General features: G+C 36.3%; 1 protein-coding gene across 1 annotated transcript in view; it reads right to left on the reverse strand.

Moving 5' to 3' along the window:
• The window catches only part of PIK3C2A (phosphatidylinositol-4-phosphate 3-kinase catalytic subunit type 2 alpha), an 88,003-nt gene that overhangs the window by 53,000 nt on the left and 16,727 nt on the right, over nucleotides 1-18,276 (reverse strand). The window contains exons 2-3 of the mRNA XM_037522717.2: nucleotides 14,395-15,534; nucleotides 2,459-2,562 (exon numbers count right to left, since the gene is read on the reverse strand). Coding sequence (XP_037378614.1) covers nucleotides 2,459-2,562; nucleotides 14,395-15,468 — 1,178 coding nt within the window. The 5' untranslated portion in view covers nucleotides 15,469-15,534. The remainder of the gene's footprint in view (nucleotides 1-2,458; nucleotides 2,563-14,394; nucleotides 15,535-18,276) is intronic.

Consider the following 18,276-nt stretch of genomic DNA (forward strand, 5'->3'; position numbering starts at 1 on the left):
TATACTCAGTTGTTTCTGGCTTATAAAAATTGGCAAGGACTAAGATGGTAACAGATTCCTTAGAGTGGGGGGATTTTGAATTTGTTTATAACTAAACTTTTAAACATACAAATTAAATCAGTAAATAGACAATTGCTCTCTTCAGTAAATTGACAATTGCTCTCTTCAGTAAATTATTCACTTTAAATATAACAGATCAAATAGATAAGGTGTTTTTTAGATACTCTTAATCATATATTGCAGCTTGATGTTAAGTAACTGCCTATAGTGTATTTTTAATTTTCTCTAAAATTTCCATTTTTCCACATCACCACCACAGAAACAGTTTTACTTGTTTAATGTGATCATACAAGTTCATGAAATTTAACATCTCTATACATACACTAAAATTATTCATGGTTTATTTTTCTAATATGCTCAATCAAGCTAATGTTAGGTATAGACATTAGCAAATCCTGCAAAATTAGGACAGAAGAGAGAAAAACGAGTTTTAAAAGGTTTTAATTGAATTAATTCTACTTTATGGGAAAGAACAGAGTCCGTATTGTTTAGAATAAAATTAATTACAAGAATGGAGTTCTTAAAAACCTACAGGGAGTCAACATACCATTGTAAAATATAAATATCAGATCTGAGCCATATATTCAGAAGATTATTGAATGACAGCATGTATAGTTTCTCATCTACCCTAGGAGACTACTAATGAAGCAGCAAAAACTTCCACTGATATCTAACATTCATCCTTATATAAACTTTTTTTGCACCTGTGACTATTGGTATAGCAAGCTTTGTCAGTTACAGTAAATGTGAAAGGGAAGAAATAAATAATAAAGACCAGAGAAAACCAGAAATAATAAACATCCTGAATCAAAGTATTATAGAACTTTAAAGTAAAAACGACCCTTTGAAATCACTAGTCCAAACTGTCTAATTTCACAGAAGCAAAGAAGTAAGAAAGAAAGGGAAGGAGGGAGGGAGGGAAGGAGGGAGGAAGGGAGGAAGGAGGAAGTAAGGAAACACCAAACAAGACCTCAAACTTGCACTAACTTCCCAGTCTTGCTGTCACCTGAACTGTATACAATTATCAGCCTCACTGTCTAACACTAATATCATTGCTGAATCAAAAGGATTAAATGAATAATCTTAGGAGATTTCAAAAACTAGATTTGTTCTTTAGGAGTGTAAGTACTTGTTTTCAAAATCCACTGCAGAAATAGGCATACTGAAAAAAAGTGTCATTAATTTCTTCAAAAGACATTTTCTGATCCTGATAACAGAAGAACAAGAGAAGTTCCTAGAACAGAGCTTCAAAAACACCTCTACCTCCTACTGCTGATAAATACCTGCTGCAATCATATTTCACTATTGAAAATAAAATTACAAAATCATCTCTTGTTCACTTGGGTTTTATATAACATAAGTTACTTGGGGGGTGTGTGTGTGTGTGTGCAAAAAAAAAAAAAAAGCAATCATTTTATATTAGAGGAAGAGTTTGTGTAAATACTGCAAGATTCCAGTAGTGGGAAGGGGAGGTAAATCAGTCTAATTTCTCAATTTGCAAAACTGAATCCAGCAGTCATTCAAAAGTCTAAGAGAAAGCACACAGAGCTTCTTTGGGGAATAAATTAAAGAACTAAAGGTAATAATGAAGAGAAAGATTACAGATTATTTCTAAATCATTAAGGAAAAAAAATCATGAAGGAAAAAGATTATTTCCAAGCCATTAACCACACATACACAATGGTATAATAGCATAAAAGCATAGATAATTTCTAGTATACGTAATTTGCTCTTCTATTATAAATACCTGCTGAAAAATGAATTTTAAAAAAATCCCTAAAGGGATTTGCAGGGAAGAAAAAGTGGCTTTAATACAGATAGGGAGGGGAGGAGGTAGAGTAAGATGCGGGAATAGGAAGAGCAACAATAATCACACCTGAGGGAACAAATCCTATGTCAAAATATGTAAAACAATGGTACTTCTTTACTGATGTTTTTCTATCCTCCCACCCCAAGATATTCTGGGGGGGGGGGGGGGGAGAAATGCTTGTTACTTGCTCTTCTAATATTAGCTGTTATAATATCATCTCTTAAAAATGTAAGACAGTATTTTGAATGCAACAAACTTTATGGCAAAATTAATCTTGCAAAATAAAATTAAGGTATCTTCAAAGTGCACCAAAACTTATATATAAGCCACATTTTCACTGGTTAATAAAGTATAAAATATCTATGGCATCACCTCAGTTTTTTCTTCTAAGTACAGAGAAACCTAATGAGCAAGGATGCACTAAAATTAATGTGCCAATTAACTGTCTCAAAATTTTAGCTGGAGAGAAAACAATTAAAACTTTAAAATGTTGAGAATTATTAATATTAAATTGGTTTCAAGTTAATTTTTTTAAATAAGCATTTAATTACAAAAATAAACTTTAACTTAAAAAGAAAAATTCCATACTCTGTAATGGATTGACAAAAAGCTGCCACCTCCTCATTCTGTACTTCAACTTCTTGAAGAAGAGAACTTCCAGTTGGCAAACTTCTGGTCCCATTTGGGTCTTTCTACAATCAAAAAAGTGTTTTTATTTTCAAAGTGAAAGATTACCCAAAATTCTACGTAGCAGAACAGCATAAATACATTTAAAAAATATATATACAAACACATGGAAGTAAAATAAACCATATTAATAACAAAGAAATTACCCTTCTATTTTTATAAAAGTAATGTTAAGTAAGTCAAATTTTAAAGTTCAACAGTTTTACTTGCTCAAAAATAGAAACTGGCTATACTATGTATAGGTCAGTAATAATGATATTTCCATTTAAAATCTTCTGAAATAAACACTTCAGAGAGTTAATAGCTAAATGAAAGGACTACCCCTATGACTTAAGAAAATGAAGATTTTAAAAGTTCTCATCACCAGAGGATGTGAACAATTCACCAAAGAGAATATCCAGATCAATAGATAAATGGAAAATGTCCATCACAGCTTCCAATAAGAGAGTTGCAGGTTAAAAAAACTACAGTGAAATACCATATGAGATAGCAATGAGAATGGCACATGTTAAAAAGACCCCCCAACAACAATAAGTGGAGAGAATGCGGAGGAAGGAACCCTAATACACTATTGGTAGGAATGCAAATTGGCATAGCTATTACGGAAAGTGATCTGGTTTTATCTTAAAAAACTAAAATGGAAATACTATGTGATCCAGCAACCCACTCTTGGATATCTAACCAAGGAACATGAAATCATCAAAACTGTCTCTTTCTCCCCCCATCCTCTGCCCCCAATATTTACCGCAGCACTATTCACAATGGCGAGAACATGGAAGGAGCCTAAATGTCCATCAATGAATGACTAGATCAAGAAGAATTATATTCACACTATGGAATATTATAGTCATTTAAAAAAAAAAAAGGTGAAATGCAAAATGGAGGGAATTCTATGTATTAAAGCAAATTGGAATGACAAAAACAAATCCTGGAATTTACACAGCAGACGATTTGACAAAGTAAAATACTTACAAAAACAAGCGGACAATCAAAAACACCTTGAGGTTTCAAGGAGAAGAAAGGGACATGGGGAGATAAGGGATGATGGTGAGGGAAAAAAAGTGAAATACACTGCTAAGGGGAGCAACAGGCAAGGCAGGAAAGATCTGCTGTGCCATATGTGGATTAGCTCCCTGGCTGCAGATCAAATTCAAGCCTCAGGCCCCAGGCCACAGTGGTGATAGTGTGATAGTGCTGAGACTTAACCCCTACGCCACCAAGGAGGCCCAAAATTGGGGAAATTTAAAAAATTTTAAGTGTATTTCAGTAGATCTGCCTGTTCTGCTCCCCACTCTGTCTCTGGTGAATCCTCTCACCCCTTGAACTTCTGGCCTGCACCCCAGTTCTATGCAAAAGTAAAAATCTTTAAAAAAATTTTTATGTAAAATTATTTTTAAAATAAGCAAAAAAAAAAAAAAAGTAAAAATCGTCATAGAAATTCATATTGTTAGAAATTCAGATTTCCAATATCTTCTGGAAAACTGAAATCTATACTGACACATGGTGGCAGTAAAAAAGTTTTCATCAAAAGAAAGAAATGTATAACTGTGTGTGGTAACGTATGTCAACTAAACTTATGCTGGTGGTCATTTCTTAACACATACCTATACAAATCATTATGTTGTTGTACAGCTAAAATGAATACACTGCTATATGTCAAATTATATATTAAAAAACAAAACAACAAAAACCCCAACAACTAATTGGCAAGGGAAAAAGAAGACCATATGGAGAGCAAGCAAGTTTTGTACTCCTCTAATAAACCAGGAGTTCTATATATCCACCTTAGACCTTACATTCCAAGAAAGCAGCTGGTTCTTTATGTATAAGAGAATGAATTTTAGCAGTTAGTATTGTTTTATGTTAATAAATGTATACAAATTATCTTGATGGTTCTTCAAAAGTTTAACTTTATGTCTGGTCAAAATTTGCAACATTAGGGCCTCCCCGGTGGCGCAGCGGTTGAGCGCTGGGTTGCGAAGCTGCCCGCGGCCTCTGCAGCGCCGGTTCAATCCCCGGCTGCTCCCCGGCCACCAGAGGAGGGTCCCGCATGGCGCGCAGACCTCTCCTGCCGCCCACTGCTCCCCTCAGCAGTGTACTTCGGTCCTTCTGCCTGCTCTGCTCCCTGCTCTGGCTCTGGTGAATTCTCTCACCCTCCCGCGCTTCTGACTGTACCCAGTGCATGTATAAACAAACAAACAAAACAAATAAATAAATAAAAACATGCCTCTAAAAAATAAATAAATAAATAAATAAAAAAGTTGTGTAAAAAAAAAAAAAAAAATTTGCAACATTAAAGAGAAAAATTCACCACCCAAACAGAGCCAAACAGCACAATCCATTTGGAGGTGTTAGGGCTTAATACATAAAAGTACCTGAAATTTCAAATGAAAATTTCATTTAAAATTAAAATTGAACCATTCTCAAATCAAAATTAAGTGAATGAGAACACATATACAAATTTCAAGAATTGTAACTGATTTTAATGACCATAGCACACAAGAAAATGTCAAAAAAATCAAACTGATATTTTAGTGACAAACTTAAAACTCCTTTATCAATTTCCTTCTTTTAAAAGATGGCAGAGTCCCTTCTGCTAGAATGTAATATGCACATTTGGAGTAAAAAATACCTTGACTCCTACAAAATCAAAACTAAAAACAGCAGGACTCAGAGGAAAATCAGTGTTAAGGCAAATTTACTCAAAAGAAACGTAACTGTAGTCAAAAGCCTTAATAGTGTAATCAAAGCCCTAATTGAACTAATGAAAGTCCTACAAAAATAAGGGTGCAATAAATCTCCACTCAAAATATGCACTTAGCATTATGGTCTTCAATCTTTTGAAGCCTTAGAGCTGGAGTTCCTGCTTCCTTATTTGAAATATGGACTCTTGAGGGCATTTGCTTCTAGTCAAGACCAATTTCAATGAAACTGAAAATTAAAATCAGAATGTAGACTTTTTCAGCAAAGTTCTTAATACAAAAAGAAATGTCTTCACAACTTTTCTGTGTGCACTGCTTCACCAAAAAGCCTAATACTGTGGAAGTCACTCATTTAACCAACATTTTCACTAAAAGATAACACTTCTGCAAGACTTCCAATATTTTCCTTAAAATCTTATATTACTAAGGCTTTCTCCTTAATTGTGAAAAAGTTTGTTATTAATTACTTTAAGATGGTAATATGCTGGAAAAGATTATTTAAACTAATGTTTGAGGGCCTCCCTGGTGGTGCAAGGGGTTAAGACACAACCTATGAAGCGATCCGCAGCCACTGCAGCACGAGTTTGATCCCCGGCCAGGGAGAAACCCACATGGCACAGCAGACCTCTCCTGTCACTCCAGCTGCTCCCCTCAGCAGTGTATTTCAGTCAGTCTGCCTATTCTGTTCCCCACTCTATCTCTGGTGAATCTTCTCACACACACCCCTCCCCACACCTCTGACCTGTACCCCAGTTCTTGTATGCATAATCTTTAAAAAAAAAAAAACTAATGTTTGAACTTCCCCATTATATGCCGATTATACAGGTTAATTTGTGTTTCAGAAGTAAACACTCTAGCAAATAGATTACACAACCCTAAAAATGGAATCTGATATTTCTAACAAATAGTCTGACCTGACACTCCAAGATAGACATCACAAATCTATTTCCCAGAACTTACCAATTGAATTCTATGTTCCAGTTAGCTTGAATCATATCCTGTTCCTCTAAAACATAAATTGAGCTATCCTTCCTCTGAACTTTTCTGTTTGTCTGCAATGAATTCTTCCTAATCTGCCCTTACACCGTGCCTCAAAAATCTATGAAAGGCCCAATTCATCTACAATGCCAGTTCAACTATAATTCCTTCTATGATTACTCAGTATGAAAAACTTCTTCTCTCCAAGCATTTCTAAGTACTTAGTATGAACTAAACACCGTATCATTACATCCTGTTTTATATTTGGACTAATGTGAAAGCACACTGAAGGCAAGAATCAAATTTCAGTGAACTTTATATTTTCACAGAACTTTGTATGCAGTTTAGCAGGCAGTCAACCACTGGTTCGATTTTTTGAACGTTTAACTCTTTAAAACACAAGTTAGAATCCACGTAAATATAACCAGCAAACTTACCACAGAAGTCATAAAATATTTAAAATATATTAGGCACCATATAATTTCTCCAATAATCTCCTTAAAAGAGTAGCAGTTATTTTCATTAATACCTGACAGTATAAAATAAGCTTTCACTAATTATTATTGGAAATAGTATCTAAATTACAATGAGACACCACCTCACATCTATTAGTATGACTAATACTAAAAAATAATGGAATTTCTCTCTCTGCTTAGTGCTATCAGCTTTCATCAAGATCGCTAAGAGTAGGGCCACCCTGGTGGCATAGGGTGTTAAGTCTCAGCTCTACCAAGCCATCGCCAGCCATTGTGGCCTGAGTTTGATCCCACGCCAGGGAGGTGACCCACGTGGCACAGCAGACCTCTCCTGTCTCTTCTGCTGCTCCCCTCAGCAGTGTATTTGAGTAGATCCACCTGTTCTGCTCCCCACTCTGTCTCTGGTGAATCCCCAGCCCTTGCAAATCCATACACAGAATTGGCTTCAGTATTTTCAAATGGAGAGGTCATCTATTATTGGAGGAGTGAAAGGAGTAGATGGATTATGAGTTTAAGGAAACTAGTGAAGGTTTGAAATAATTCTTATCATGACATAGTCTATATAGCAATTATAAGAATATGGGAAGCCTTATTTATGCCTGCACAAGCCAAGACTCATGCCATATTATCCAGTAGATGGAAAACACCAAGTTTTCAATAAATGTACTTTAAGCTTTAAACATGTATTATCTGTTACTATTCAGAACAAAGCTGGTTATTTCCTTATTTGAAATTAAAAAATTTTTTTACAAAGAACCGTTAGTAAGTTATTCTAATACTGTACTAACAACATTCAGCTAGACAATGAAATCATGTTTTATTTCAAATACAGCACAAGTCTGATTTCAACTTTAAGATACAGTTTCCTGATTTTGGTCACACACACACACACAAAATTGAACTGAAGTATTTAGATTACCATTAACAAAAGACACTAGAAGGAAACAGGAAGTAAGCTTGCTGAGCCAGAAGAAAAACACCCAAATGAGTTTTGGCCATAAAGCACAAAATTCTTACAGGAAATGAATACTTAAGTATATAGTTATTATAAAGTACAGGCATTGCAATGGTATTTCCCAACAGAAAATATGAACCTCAGGTAAGTTTTTAAATAGAGATGAACAGTGTGTGAGAAATTAAAAACTCCATGTTAAACTCTGTGCACAAACTTCTAAAATCAGCCTACTACTGGTGTTTTATTTATCATCCCCTTCCGGCCTAAATCAGAGTTTATCTTGAACAAAAGCAAAATCATGGAATCTTAGTATTAATAAAAGGGCTTAAAACCTTTCTTTGAATATAAAAATCCTTTCTATGGCATCTGCCACAAGTGCAAACCAAACCTCTGTCTAGACCACCAATGATCTTTTGCCACTCCTTTGTCCTTATTTAACTCCTTGGTTTTTATTCCCCATTGGTCCCTGTTCTACATTCAGGAACACTGGATTTAAAAATTAAGTCACTAAAATGAATTTTTCAATTCACAAAGAAAAATATTTTAATAATAAGATTTGGTAAACTTAAGCTTTCTATAAAATATATTTTAATTTGCAGTACTTACTACTAATTTTCTCTATTAAAATCTAACACAGGGGCCTCCCTGGGGGTTCAGACGTAGCAAGGGGTTCAGACATAGCACTATGAAGCTATCCACAGCCACTGAGGATTTCGATCCTTGGCCAAGGGGCAACCCACATGGAGCAGCAGACCTGTCTTGCCCACCCCTCCCTTCAGCAGTGTATTTCAGTCAGTCTGCCTGTTCTGCTTCTCACTGTCTCTGGTAAATCCTCTCACCGCCACACTTCTGACCTGTACCGCAGATCTTGTATGCACAAATAAATAAATCTTTAAAGAGATAAAATCTATAACACAAAGTAATATATTTAATACAATGAAAAATTTAGATCGGTCTGCTTTACAAGAATACTATAATTTTCAGGTATTCTGCTCCCTGAATTGAGAAACTACATTCCAAACATAAAACTTTATCTTTTTTTTTTTTTTAGAAATTTATTTATTTATTTATACAAGCACTGGGTACAGTCAGAAGCGCAGGAGGGTGAGAGAATTCACCAGAGCCAGAGCAGGGAGCAGAACAGGCAGAAGGATCGAGGTACACTGCTGAGGGGAGCAGCAGGCATGGCAGGAGAGGTCTGCGCACCATGTGGGACCCTCCTCCGGTGGCCAGGAATCGAACCGGCACTGCAGAGGCTGCGGACAGCTTCGCAGGCCAGCGCTCAACCGCTGCGCCACCGGGGAGGCCACCAAACACAAAACTTTAAAAGAAAAAAAAGCCTACTTCCTCTTACATAGCAACTTTCCAAACTTTAAATATTATTCTTAAAAGTAATCTCAGAAATCATCCAGTCTAAACAACTTTACCTCATAGATGAAGAAACTCAAGATCGATCCAAAAGGTGACTTGACTCTACAATTAATATTCTCCTTGGGCAAAATAGCTCCAATCTTTTCATCAATTTCTTAACACTGCTTCTAGATACTGAATGCTGTAGCCTTCTCTTTTCAAGTTTATCTCTTGCCCCTCTTAGAATGTGGTGCTCGGACATAATTATTAAACAGGGTTTTAATAAAGCAGAGTAAAATGGAATGATTAAACAACTCTATACCTCCTAAGTCTTGCTGTAGTTAGACTCTCTAACATTTGCCAGGTAGCCTAAGCCACCAGGTAGCCTAAGTCAGACATTGTGCCACCGAGCAAAACTATGCCTTCATCAACTGATCATATTATTTGTGCTTACCTGGCTTTGACTCATGTTTCTCATAATTAACTTGCTTGCTCCTTGATCCTTCCCTCTATACTTTAAAATCTAAGAACATGATCTTACCCAGAAGCCTAGTTAATTCCTAGAGTCTCAGCGACTAGCAGTTCTCTGCAACTCTCATGTGACCTTAATTCCCAGATCTTCCCATCTTTAGGAAATTACCTATCCTCACTATTTCTACACGACACTTTCTGAAGGTACCCTAAATAAGGAAAATATGATGCACTATGACGATATTAAAAATGAGCAGAAAAAAATAAACAAAGGGAGACAATGAAAGGGAGAAATGTAGGGAGCCCTGCCCCCACTAAATGAGAGGGTAGACTGAGAAGACACAAACTCAACTAGAAGTATCCAGTCTCAACTAAAGAGGGAAAGAAAGCTAAAAGAATTAGCAATCTATGTTTTAAGTTGCAAAGAAACTGTTCACCAGAATACTCTATCTTTATATTTTTCTATTTGTCCTATCACCTTCCCATCTTTATAGGCTCCTAAGGGATGAAGAAACTTTAAAATCACCTAATCGGAGGTAACAAGTTAGCTGTATTGGAATCACTTATGAAACTTTTTGGGAAAAAACAATTTTCTCCTTCCCCTCAAATTCCACACTTCTACTTTCTCTACTCCGCATACTCCAAAACACAGAGAATCAAGAAAATCAGGATTATGAAGGCCTAAATTCTGCAAAATGCTGCAACAGAAAACTTAGTTTGGAAAGTCCATTATTTGACCCATGTTAAATATCTCCCGTAAAAAATTGCCTATTAGTGTTTGTCAATAATAGTTTGCTTCCTAAATAGCATGTTCTATTATTAGAGTTTAAAAAAAACAAGGTGGAGGAGGGAAGATATAGAGTTCCATGGGTTTGAATACCAACTTTTCTTCTGATAAACAGTTCTGGGCCCTCTCCTGGATGTCTAACTTATTATCTTATTATTGTGGAAATGTTCAAAGACATACAATAGTAGAGAGAATAATATAATGAACAATCATATATCCATTAATAGATTCAACAATTATCAACACATGGCCATCTCGTATCATCTATAAGCACCATGCCCCTAGCTCACTTGATTTTACTAAAGCTATAATCTATAACCTTCATTTATAAATTTTTCAGGATATATCTCTAAAATATAAGTGTTCATTTAACTAACTACAATACAATTACTACATAATGAGTTACTCTGGTCTCACAGGCTTCCCATGAACTTTCTCCTGTCTTAGCAAATATAGAGCTGTATGAACTTTTATAGCATAAATACAAAACATGTAGCTTTATGTTCTCAGTTCCAGTCTTGGGTCAGTAAGTAATTCCAGTGTATCCAGAAACCTCAACTTGTTAAGATGAAAACCACAGTTCACCGAGAATGGTGATTTCAGTTCACTTGTAATAATCTGTTTCTTTTAAGGGACAAGTGACTTTTCAAAGCTGGGAGGTAAGAATGTAGGATATAATGGGAAAAAAAAGTCATTTATAAATATTTATATTAAATTCAAGATAATCTATGTACATACAATACATTGTAGATGGATAAATGCATGCATACATACTGAAATGTGACACAAGGAGTAGAACTGTTTGAAAGTGACTGCTCACTCTGGATACACAAGGGGCTTTACCTTCTACCATCGGGAGGGCTGAACCTACACTTAGCCACTACCAGGCCATCCTTTCCTCTGAGAAAGGGACTGCAATGTCCCATAGTGCCTGAGAGCTCTATATTCTAAGTAGCTGCCTTCCCAAACGACGACTATAATCAGCTGATATCCCTAATTCAGAGTGCATGGTGTCAAATACCTGGCATCATATTCTCAGGCTTAACCAATAAAAAGGAAAGCCACATTTGGGGAGGGGATCTCTATTGGAACATTGATCCAAGAATGAATTCAGCAGTGGCCTGTCCTTGGCAAGATAAGACAATCAAGTAGACCAGTGCCTTCCAATTTTTAAAATAATTGCCAGAGCATATTTCACATTTTAACCATTTAAAAATATATAATGGCTTTCAGTACATTAACAAGTTTTTGTGACCTTCACTACATTCTTAGAACACCAATATTCTAATTCTAGAACATTTTCATAAACCTCTCCCAAATACCCATTAAATAGTAATTCTCCATTCCCTTATCCCCACCCAGTCCCATTGATGAATACCAATTTGATTTCTGTATATATAGATTTGCCTTTCTGAACAAATCATATAAATGGAATCACACAACGTGTGGTATTCTGGATCGCTTTTCTTTCTCTTATAATGTTTTCAAGGTTTGTCCATGTTGTAGCATATTCCTATTTATGGGTGAATAATATTCCATTCTATAGACATACCACTTTTGTTTATACATTCGTCAGTTGAAGGACACTGAGTTCTTTTCACTTTTTGGGTATTAGAATTAAGTTGCTATGAACAATATTTCATTTTAAGTTGTTCTTTTTTTTTTTTTAAGATTTATTTATTTATTTATACAAGCACTGGTTATAGTCAGAAACGCGAGAGGGTGGGAGAATTCACCAGAGCCAGTGCGGGGAACAGAACAGGCAGACCGACGAAATGCACTGCTGAGGGGAGCAGCGGGTGGCAGGAGAGGTCTGTGCACCATGTGGGATCCTCGCCCGGTGGCCGGGGATCGAACCGGCGCTGCAGAGGCTGTGGGCAGCTTCGCAGCCCAGCGCTCAACCGCTGTGCCACCAGGGAGGCCCTGAACAATATTTTAAATGGGCAAATGATGTAAACAGGCAGTTCTCCAATAAATACACATTTGGAAAATAAGCACATGAAAAGATATTCAATACCATTAGTCATCAGGGAAATGCAAATCTCTTTCCATCCATTAGGATGGGCTATACTACCAAATACTGGAAAATAACAAGTACTGGAAAAGATATGGAAAACCAGAACTCTCAGGTTGAATGTAAAATGGTGAAGTCATTAAGGAAAAAGTTTTGGTAATTCTTCAAAAACCTAAACTTAAATTACTAGCAATTATACTCCTAGCTATAGCTGACTTCTTTTATTTTTATTTGGCTTAAAGGTAGTCATTCTCCCTTCAAATACTTCAGGAAATGATTGCTATTTTGTAAAAATAAAAATCACAATGAGATAACATTAATGCAGACTACTAAGAGAAAACAATCTGACATACTTTGGTTTCAATCTAAAATGTGCAATAAGGGCCTCCCTAGTGGTGCAAGGGACTAATAAGCACAGAACTGTGAAGCTATCCACAGTCTCTTCAGTACGAGTTCAATCCCTGGCCAGACAGCGAGCTATCCACATGGCACAGCGGACCTCTCCTGCCTTGCCTGCTGCTTCCCTGTTCTGTTCCCCACTCTGTCTCTGGTAAATCCTCTCACCCCCCACATCTCTCGCCTGTACCCCAGTTCTTGTGTGCATAAATAAATCTTTAAAAATAAATAAAATAAAATGTGCAATAAGCTTATATTTTTTAAATTGAAAGGTGTTAAGATATTTTATTAGTAATTTGTAATCAGTATTGAAAAGTTTAAGAGAATTTAATAAAATGTATATCCAACATAGAGTTGAAATATATTTGAAAAACTGCACTAGCAGAGACTTTTCTAATCATGTCATCTAAAATATCCTTGTTTTTCATAAATCTTCATACTACTGCTTCTTTCTCTCCCAGATATACAAAATGGTTTTTAAAAGTCAACAATTCAAAATAAACCATGCAAAAATTTGCTGCTTCTTTTTCCCTAAATATTGATTCCCAACACCTAAAAAGTAGGTAAATGCTGATCTAATTCACTGAATTATATAATTCACATTAAAGTGAGAACGAGGCTTAAACACTACACAAATATTTTAAGAGAAAAATACAAATCTGTACAAGTATATACTCTATCTGGAAAGGAAACGTCTAAACCCTACTGCCTCTCTTCTGAGGGAACCTATCCCAGCCACTCTTAAATAATTTTTCCAGATAGTATAACTACAGGAACTCAGTAACTATAGTTCTTTCATTTTTATCAATATAGCTACTAAAGGAGAACCCTTTAAAAGGTTTTTATCCCTTCTTTTCAGGGTCATATATTCATGCATGTATATATATATTAAAAATAACAAATACACATGAGAATTCCTCCAACGGGTTAAAAACCAAAATTCCTTGTTTCCCCTGAAAAATTTAAAGACATAAGATAAAGTAGAACCATATAATGAAGAGATACTGATAAAAAATATCTTAAATGCCTCTCAATGACAGATCACTGACTAGAGGTTTTTTAAACTAATAATACTAAAAAAGATAACATTAGTAGCAAGCAATTTTTAACTGATCTAAACATTCAGTCCTGGGGCCTCCCCTGGTGGCTCAGTGGTTGAGCACTGGGTTGCGAGGCTGTCCACAGCCTCTGCAGCACCAGTTCGATCCCCAACGAAGGACCCACAAAAAAACAAACAAAACAAAAAAAACATTTAGTCCTTTACCACACAATGTAAAATTCATCGGATACATAAGAGCAAAGAAAACAAGACTCAAAATGCAAAGTATTTCTTTTACCTAATAAATTATGCACACAAATAAGAATTCTGTGTTCTACTACTAAGTTTAAGAAATTAAAAGGGGGGCCTCCCTGGTGGTGCAAGGGGTTAACCACCACACTATGAAGCGATCCGCAGCCTCTGCAGCACACATTCGATCCCCGGCTGGCCAGGGAGCAACCCACATGGCGCAGGAGACCTCTCTTGTCTCGCCCGCTGCTCCCCTCAGCAGTTTGTTTCAGTCAGTCTGCCTGTTCTGTTCCCCACTCTGTCTCTGGTGAATCCTCTCACTCCCCACCCCCCCCATCTCTGGCCTGTACCCCAGGTCCTGTATGCAAAAATAAATAAATCTTAAAAAAAAAAAAAGAAATTAAAAAGAAAAGACCATACCTGAGATATTTGGCCCTGGACTTTCGTAAGTTGAGTTGTTCGAATATTTAAAGACTGGCTTCTTGTTACAGTTGCTCCAGAAAGAGATTTTCCATTCACCTTTCTTTCATGGTGACAATTTGCTAACGATCTCTCTTCAAGAAGAACAGCATCCCAAGGATCTTCTACTGGCAAACCTGGAACAATTTTCTCTTCCGCATGACCTAGCACCTCCACATTGTCCATCTTAGGCTTGCTTAGAGGATCTAAGTCTAACCAGTCAAATTTACTGATATCTTCAGACTTTGGAGATACTTGTAGATTGCTGATTGTAGTTTTTGAATTTGTTATCTCCAAATCAGTCCTTGCTTTTCCATTTTTTAAAAACTCTGATGTACTAGCTATTTTGTCAAACAGCTTTGCCATGTCAGGACTGACTGTTGGACGATAGATAGGCAAGCTTCCTGGTGGATGAAAGGGTGCAGCATGTGTCAAAGGATATGAAAAATATGGAGACTGTCCTGGAATACTTAAATACATAGGTTCTGTAGGTGGAAAAGTGGGCACTCTTGGATTGAAGCCATTTTGGAATGCAGTCTGTTTACTACTGTAAGTTGACTGGTAAAAGGAAGGTAAAGAGTAAGTGGAAGGTGCAGATAGTCCAGGTGGCCACTGTCCTCTCTGAAGAGTAGGTCTAAGATAGAGCTGTGCTGAAAATGAAGGGCTCAGAACAGGAGTAACTGGCAATACCGGTGTTTTCTTAGGCTCAAAACTGTCATCCAACAATAGTTTCTCAAGTTCAGCTTGGCTGAGCTTTTCTACATCAATATCTACAGCTCTTTTTCGGGTATCTGATTCAGGAAACACCATGAGATCATAATCCTGTTTATTATAAACTTGTGTTTTTTGTCTAGTGTTGGTTGACAACTCAAAACGTCTCTGATTATCAGTCACTTGTCTGTCCTTTTGCAATTTTGCTAAAGCCTCTGCTTCCATTTGTAATGCTTCTTCTTTTCCCACATCTTTTGTTCTTGTTTGTTCCAGATGTGAAGATGAACACTGCTTAAATTCATTGTTGTTGGATATCTGAGCCATGTCCACTTAAAAGAATAAAACTTTTCCTAATCTATTTTTCTCTTGGAGCTTCCAAAATATCAAGACCTATAGGTAAAAATAAATATAACACTCATTAGATTTTTTTAATCTCAAATAGATTTTTTTTTTGCAACCTACCTTAGATGATTTAGGATTTGAAGTCACAAAAATACACTACAAAATAAAATGAACAGTTGAAGATGATGTGAGTAAAGGAACACTTCAAAAATATCTTAGGCATGGGCCTCCCTGGTGGCGCAAGAAGTTAAGCACCACACTATGAAGCAATCTGCAGCCTCTGCAGCACGAGTTTGATCCCCAGCCAAGTTCAATCCCCAGCCGGTCAGGGAGCAACCCACATGGCGAAGCAGACCTCTCCTGTCTCACCCACTGCTTCCCTCAGCAGTGTGTTTCAATCAATCTGCCTGTTCTGTTCCTCACTCTGTCTCTGTCTCTGGTGATCCTCTCACCTCCCCAACCCCGTATCTCTGGTCTGTATCCCAGCTCTTGTATGTATAAATAAATAAATCTTTAAAAAAAAAAATCATACATGAATTAAGGGAGATGTTCAGACATACATGACATTAACCCATTCCCTGATTAACAGGAAGGAAAACAAACACAGTAAATGAACTCAAGAAGCTTTCACTTCAGTTGTCACAATGTGGTTAACTAGTGGCTCTAGTGGCATAAATTCTTCTGGCATAAACACTTCTGGCAGAATTCTTGGCATAAAATGGTTTAATAGTTCATATATTTTAAGAGTTTTGTTAGGGTTTACTGTGATGTAACTATCAAGTCAAAATGGTTTCAATCCTTTGCTATTGATAAATTAACATTAAAAACATTTAATTCCTAGTCAATAAATTCAATGAACGTGATTTATATTAAAACTTATGAAAAATGTAAAAGGATTTGTAACAGTACAAAAATATTTAAAAGTATAACAGATTAGAACAAGATAAAAGTGTTAAAAGCTGTAGAAGCCATAATTCTCTAATTAAAGGCTAAATTGTCATATAGTTTTGATTAATGTCTGTTTGATCAATAGCAGTTAAACCAACAGTTACAATATTAAAATTTCTCATTTTCTAATTGCTAAAATACTTTTATTCACAGGCTAGAAGACAGTTTATTAAACTTTCTCAAAGATCAGTTCATAAAAATTTATACTCCTCTATTTAAAACACTAATTCAGACCAAGATTACCATGTGAAGTACTGTGACCACATAAAGGGTTAGTTATATATGATGTAACAGAGGGCAAATTCCCTGCTTCTAACCAATATGAGACAGAAGTTAAATGTGGGTTCTAGAGTTGTACCATCTTTTTTTTTTTTTTTAAAGATTTATTTATGTATACAAAACTGGGGTATAGGCCAGAGGCGTAGGAGGGGGGGATAAGAGGATTCACCAGAAACAGAGTTGGGGAACAGAACAGGCAGACTGACTGAAATACACTGCTGAGGGGAGCAGTGGACAAGTCAGGAGAGGTCTGCTGCACCATGTGGGTAGCTCCCTGGCCGGGGATCAAACTCATGCTGCAGTGGCTGCAGTTTGCATCTTAACCCCTTGTGCCACCAGGGAGGCCCTGGAGTTGTACCATCTTGATTTTGAAGTTGTATACCTTGGGCAAGTGAAAACTTTTCCACATGCCTTAGTTTCCCTACTTTTAAAATGAAAAAGCATCTCTATGTTATAGTGAATATAACGATACAATTATCCAGGCCTTATCCCAGGCCTGGAGCATAACATTAAATAAATAACAACCATACTAGTCTTACTCTGGCTTGAGATACACCTAGTTTGAATGCCTAGAAAGCAAGAGCACTCCTGTTTACAGCCCAAGATCTTTTTCCATCATAGTGCTTGTCTATAGTATTTGCTCAATAAATGCTTAATGAAAGGCGGCTTGGAAACACCCTATGTGAATTCAAACTAATATAACACACAGAAAGTCCAAGTGTTGAAGCAATGTCCTCATCACTTTTCATTTCATCATATATGAGAAAATGATTAGAGTTAAGGACATAAAGAAAGAAGTATCCAAGGATGACACCCTTCAAATATTACTTGCAATTCCTTTTACACAACTATAGCTGAATTTCTAAGATACTTCACTAAAAAGCTATTCCAAAATTTTCCTTGCTGGGGTAGACTGCAAAAAATAGGTTAAAATATGTATACTTTATTGTATGTAAACATTATACAAAAGAAAAAATGTAAACAAATATTGACTCTTGCTAAATATGCATGAAGTACATAAAGAAAAGTATTGACGCCTATCAATTACTTTGAAATTCATCAAATATAATAAATTGATAGATAGGGGGATGGTAGATGGATAAATATGTGATAAGACAAGTATAAGAAAATGTTAATGATAGCCTCCAGATGGTAAATACATGGGTATTTACTCTGAAATTCTTTCAATTGGCTGCTTGAATGAAAATTTTCACAATAAAATGTAGAAGGGGGTAAAATGGGCACAAATTCTTCCCATTCCAGCACACACACCCCTTTGCAATGCGACTTTATTGTTCTCATTCAAAGGTGGAATCTATTTCTTGATGCAGCCTGTGATGGTCCTGTGACTTGCTTCGGCCAATCAAATGTTAAAGAAGTGACACTGTAGGCATTCCAAGTTAGGTTATAAGAGACCTTACTCCTTCTGCTCTTCTTTCTTGAACAGCAACCACCAGCAGGTGAGTATTCATGGACAGTAAGTGAGCATAGAGGCCCAGGCAATAGTCAGCACAGATCACCAGAAATGTGGGTGAAGTCACCATTTTAGACATTACATCCAGA

This window comes from Talpa occidentalis, unplaced genomic scaffold, assembly GCF_014898055.3.
Source record: "Talpa occidentalis isolate TD23 unplaced genomic scaffold, MPIMG_talOcc4v2.1 talOcc4.3, whole genome shotgun sequence".
Lineage (NCBI taxonomy): Eukaryota > Metazoa > Chordata > Mammalia > Eulipotyphla > Talpidae > Talpa > Talpa occidentalis.